General features: G+C 64.8%; 1 protein-coding gene across 1 annotated transcript; it reads right to left on the bottom strand.

Annotated features, from left to right (window-relative positions):
• Nucleotides 1–291: 291 nt before the first annotated feature.
• Znf703 (zinc finger protein 703) lies at nucleotides 292–4,128 on the bottom strand. The gene is made up of 2 exons (XM_004855389.3): nucleotides 3,841–4,128; nucleotides 292–2,984 (listed from the first exon to the last, which is right to left on the bottom strand). The coding sequence occupies exons 1-2, from the start codon at nucleotides 4,066–4,068 to the stop codon at nucleotides 1,467–1,469; spliced, it is 1,746 nt and encodes a 581-aa protein (XP_004855446.2). The 5' UTR covers nucleotides 4,069–4,128; the 3' UTR covers nucleotides 292–1,466.
• Between the last annotated feature and the right edge of the window lie 736 nt (nucleotides 4,129–4,864).

The raw sequence follows: 4,864 nt of genomic DNA, 5'->3' as shown, positions 1-4,864 counted from the left end.
TCTGGGCTCAGAGGGAGATCCAGTTTTACACATGCTCTCCACTCTGGTCCTAGCAAGTGTCAAGGCCTTCAAAGTGAGGCTGGGAGCTAGATCACCGGGGTGGGGGTTAAAGGGATTTTAACGTTGTCTGAAGCTTTTTCTCCCCATTTCCCCCTTTTCAGGAAAGGCTTAAACTCAAACAGCAATCTCAAAAGGAAGCCTTAAGGCATTTTAAACAGAATAAAAGAAGGGCATCTGCTTAGATGTCTGGTAAAGGGGCGGTGGGTGAGGCAAGAGAAAAACACACCACGGTGTGAATATAGCCAAGTATTCCATTTATTAACAAAATAAGTCTTACCAAGGGAGAGCTCTATTCATCCCAAACAGGCCCGAGCCCAGCCGCTGCTGGAGGGAGGGAGGGAGGGTAGGATGAGACCCAGGGCCCTTCAAGGCCAACTTTGGGGATTGCTGGGTCAGCCTGGAAGGGGGCGCGGGGTTGCTGCGGGCAGAGCGCTCCCTGAGTCCCCGACTTTCCCCCGTACATTGCTAACAAGGGTGCACCATCCTGTCTGTGGATGTGGAGGATCCAGCAAGGATCCCGTCCCACAGCCCAGGGAGTGGGGGTCACAGCCCCATCAGGAAGAGAAAAAACAATGACGATAAAGCACTTCGCAAAACAGAACGAGCAAAGTTGCAGGCCAGTGGGGCCTTCTAGGACTTTTAATGAACACGAGCCCCAGAACTTCCCACAAGTGGGCAGTGTGACTACCGGGTGTGTGGACAGACAGGCTCAGTCCCCAGCCACTGGACCCTCTATGCGGAAGCCTGCTGTGGGATCAAGCAAGGTTGGGGGAACCAAGGCCCTCAGAGAGGGGGTTTGCTGGGGAAGGTCAATAGAGCTCAAGACCTCCAGCCACCAAGTTCATTCCTCCAACCCCCAAACTGCTGTCCAAAACTCCTCTCCACTACTTGTACAAAAGAAAAAAACAAAACCAAAACCAAAACACAGAACCTCAAATGGAAGGAAACAAGAGGGAATGAAGGGGAAAAAGGGAAATGTAGTTTGAATGGTTAAGATTCATGCAAGAAATTCCCCAGGACAGGAAAAACATACAGAAGAACTTAAGAACCCCAATGCTCCCTCTTTCCCCCAAATCAAATCATAAAGGGAAGAAAAGCTTAAAACTTATGCCTAAGAGGGGAAAAATAAAAGGAAGGAAGAGGGGTGGGGCGGTAGGGAGTAGTTCTGTGTGGTTAATATCATTATTTGGGGGGGAACAAAGACTTTTTGCATACCACTGACTTGTGTGGGCTGTTAATGCACTTATATTCCCAGCTTGTAAGCTAACACAATAGTAAATAAATACACAGTCCGGTGGGCAGGGTGGGGCAGGGGTCCTGGCAGGGAGAAGCAATAGTGGAGGCTGCAGCGGAGGCACAGGGACAGGGAGGAGGGGTCCGAGGGTTGGGTGGGGACAGAGCCGTGGTTACTGGTATCCGAGCGCAGAGGCTGACGCCAGTCTCTGTCCGTACAGCGCATATGGCGAGTAGTAGGGTCCAGCTGTGGGGAGGGAAGGCACGGTCAGGCCCCCCGCTGTGGATAAGTGGCTCTTGCCGTAGGGGTGGTACCGGCTTAGCCCCAAAGTGTGTGGACTCCGCAAGGACAGCGACCCGGGGCTGCCGGGGGCGGCGGGTGGGGGGAGGTGCAGGTGGCAGGCGGCTGCGGCGGCGGCGCTGCCCAGGCCCGAGGCCCCAGGGTAAGTGGCCAGAAGTTTCTCTGCGCCCGGTAGGGCCGTGTGAGTCCGCAGGTGGCTAAGCAGCTCCTCCGAGGTGGCAAAGCGCTTGTCGCAAGGCCCGCTGGCCGCCACCCAGTTGCAGCTGTGCGGCAGTGGTTCGTTCTGCAGCATGAAGCCGTAGGTGTAGAGCGGGTGGCCCGGGAGTGCGGCCTGGGCGGCGCTGGAGGACAGCGCGGCGGGCTGCAGCGGGTGCCCGGGGTACACCAGCGGGTAGCCCCCCGCCTTTAGGCTGGGCCCGGCCGGGTCGTGTGCGCTGCAAGTGGAGCAGCTAGAGCCACCAAGGTGTGAGGCGCTGTGATAACCTCCCAGGCAGTAGGGGTCGCGGCATAATCCCTGCAGGAAGGAGGGCGGGGAGGCCCCGGTGAGCGGGCTGGAGCTGGGGGGCTTGCCGGGGGGCAGACCCAGGCCCCCCGACAGCTGGCTTCCCACGAGGCCAGACTTGCTGGGATCCAGGCCAGGCACGAACTGAGACGGGTAGCCGGCGTAAGCGCCTACAATGGAGCCATGGTAGCCGATGCTGGAGGGCGGCAGTGGGAACACCGAGTGGCCAGGTTTGTAGGGCGACACTGGAGCCACGTGGCCGGTGCCCACCAGAGCCGAGGGCGGCTCAGACTTGCGCCCGGAGGCCCCAGCCTCGGTGCCACCATGTGCGCTGGGCTCTGCGCCACTCCCGCGGCTCAAGGCTGCGGGCTCTGGGCTGGGCTTAGGCTCTGGGTCTTTCTTGTCCGACTCTGCGCCGCCACCCGCGCCGCCGTTCTTGCAGTCAGGGTGGTGCGGGGAACCGCCTCGGGAGCCGCTGGGCGAGGATGAGGACGACGAGGCGGACACTGGCGCTCCAAGCGGGGGAAAGGGCTGGCAGGCGGCGCTGGGGACCCTGAAGCCTGCCTTGTCTCCCGGGGACGAGGACGAGGAAGAGGTGGAGGACACCGAGGAGGAGCCGCTGTCTTTGCGGGCGTCGCCTCCCGCGGAGCCCTTGGAGTAGGGCTTGAAGCTGGACTTGTCCTCGGCCGGGGAGTCCCCCAGCTGCTTGAGGGCCGCGGACGCGGAGGCGGCGCCCGGGGTGGGGCGGCCGGGGTCCTTCTCCGCTCCCAGTCCGTTGGCCGCCGCAGCCGCTACCGAGTTGAGCTTGGACGAGGGCGGCGGGTCTGGCTTGCCGATCTGCGAGCAGGTTTGGGCCAGCAGCGCCAATGGGCTCTTCTTGGCGTCCAGCTGTGGGGGGACAGCGGTAGAGGAGGGAGACGGGGTGAGACCAGGAGACCACCGAGTGAGGAGGGCCTTGGGGAGCGCAGCTGGGAGGAACTGCTGGGCCAGGCCAGGCCGGGCCGGGCGGGGCGGGGAAGGGGCGGCGCGAGGGGCTCTTCCAGGGCCTTCTCGGGGAAAGGTGTCTGCTCTGGGATCGGGTTTGTACCGCCTCTTCCCTTCTATTCTCCCGTCCTCTAGGCCCAGGGAAAAACTTCTGCCACGAGTTTGGGGGAACTTCGCTTGGGACGGGTTTCGGGCAACGGCGCCGAGGGGTGGGGGCGGGCTGAGGCGCTTTCCAAAGGCAGGGCTGCAGTTGGCGCTTAGGAGCCCCTCCCTCCCTCTCGCCCTCCCTCGTTTCCTTCTTCTCGGGGAGGGCACCCAGGGAAGTGGAAGGAAGAAAGACCCGGGATCGGGAGTGTCTGGCGCAGGGTAGAGCGCTCTAGCCGGCTGGCAGAGGGGCTGCGTGGGACCCGGGCCGGGGCTCCAAAGGGAACATTGTGTGTGGGGGGGGGAGGCCAGGGGAGATCACCTCCGGCCAGAGAAATGGGTGCCAGAGGAAAAGTGAGAGACCCAGGGGGGACTCGGAGAGCAAATCCAATCCCTAGCCCCGGAGCGCGAGCTTGGAAGGAGACCCTTCCACGGGGTAGCCTGGGGAGATCCTGGTGGGCTCGGAACCCTCTGTGCTCCGGTCCTCCTCAGTCGGCCCGCCGGTGTGGCTAGATTAAGGCGTAGGGCGGAGCCCCGGGGCGCAGGGTGCAGGGCGCAGGCCGGGCCGTGGTGGGCAGAGCGGGGCGGCGCGGGCGGGAGCGCCCAGAAGACTGACCTCAATGGGGCTGACGGGAGTGGAGGACAGCGGCTGCAGGTACTCCGGGTGCAGGAGGTGGCCGGTGTGAGCGCTCAGCATCTTCAGGACCCTGATGGGGAGCCGGTTCGCCTGGCGCAGGGGGTCCGCCGGGGGCAAGAGGGACACCGCCGCCGGCACCGCCGGCCTCTTCCCGCCGCCGCTGCTCTCGGGTGTCCTTGGGTTAGATCCAGCGGGCGAATCGCTCATTTGGAGGAGGCAGCGCCACGGGGGGGGGGCGGGGAGGGAGGGGGAGCACCCGGGAGGCGAGCTCCCTGGGCGGTTGGGCTCGCTCCGCCGAGTCGAGCGCCGGGCGGCAGTCGTTCCTCGCCTCGTCCCCTCCTCCACCAACGCCGCCGCCGCCGCCGCCGCCGCCGCCGCCAGCCCCGGCGAGTCACACAAAAACCTTAGCTTTCCGCGAGCCGCACGTCAAATAGCCGCGATCGGCAGCCACACTTCAAAGGGATCGCCGCGCCCGCCCAATCGCAGCTCGCGCCGGGACCCCGGGGCGGGGAGAGCGGCGGGCGGAGGCCAGCGCCGCCGGTGGGCGGGGAGAGTCTTAAAGGGGCCTCGCCGGCGCGCGGCCGCCGCCCGGGACTTCTTGCACTCCCGGCGCTCCGCCCTGCCGCCCCCTCCCCGGGGCTGTCCTCGCCATGGGGTCCCACGAGGGCTGGGACTTCTCCTGTACCCCGGGCTCCGCGCCTCGCCTCCTCTGGCTTTCCGGTCGCGGTGTCCTCTCCACCTTCCCACCGCGGGGGGTGGGGGTGGGGTGGGGTACGTGCCTGCGGGGCTGTCACCCCGTGTGTCCGGCGGGGCGGGGGCGGGGAGTAGAGTGGGAGCTCGCGGCGCCGGCTCGGGTACCGCCGAGTCCCAGCCTCTCTTGGAGGCCGCCTGGGGGCGGGCGGCGCCTCGAGATCGCTGGTCCTTCCTCTGCGTGGCGCCGGGCAACCAGCTCTCCAGTCGGCCTCTTCGGGCGTGTTTACTCGAGAGCGCCCAGCCTCGGAGG

The sequence above is a fragment of the Heterocephalus glaber genome, unplaced genomic scaffold, assembly GCF_053883595.1.
Source record: "Heterocephalus glaber isolate CG9 unplaced genomic scaffold, H.glaber_assembly_v1.0 deba00001461, whole genome shotgun sequence".
Lineage (NCBI taxonomy): Eukaryota > Metazoa > Chordata > Mammalia > Rodentia > Bathyergidae > Heterocephalus > Heterocephalus glaber.
Note: the sequence above shows the minus strand (reverse complement) of the source record. Positions and strands in the feature narration are given on the sequence as shown.

Excerpts from the sequence above, each read along its gene's own strand:
- Znf703 (XM_004855389.3), bottom strand. The coding sequence starts at position 4,068 with ATGAGCGATTCGCCCGCTGGATCTAACCCAAGGACACCCGAGAGCAGC. Across the intron at positions 2,985-3,840 it reads CTCCCGTCAGCCCCATTGAG|CTGGACGCCAAGAAGAGCCC; the intron begins GTCAGTCTTCTG and ends GTCCCCCCACAG.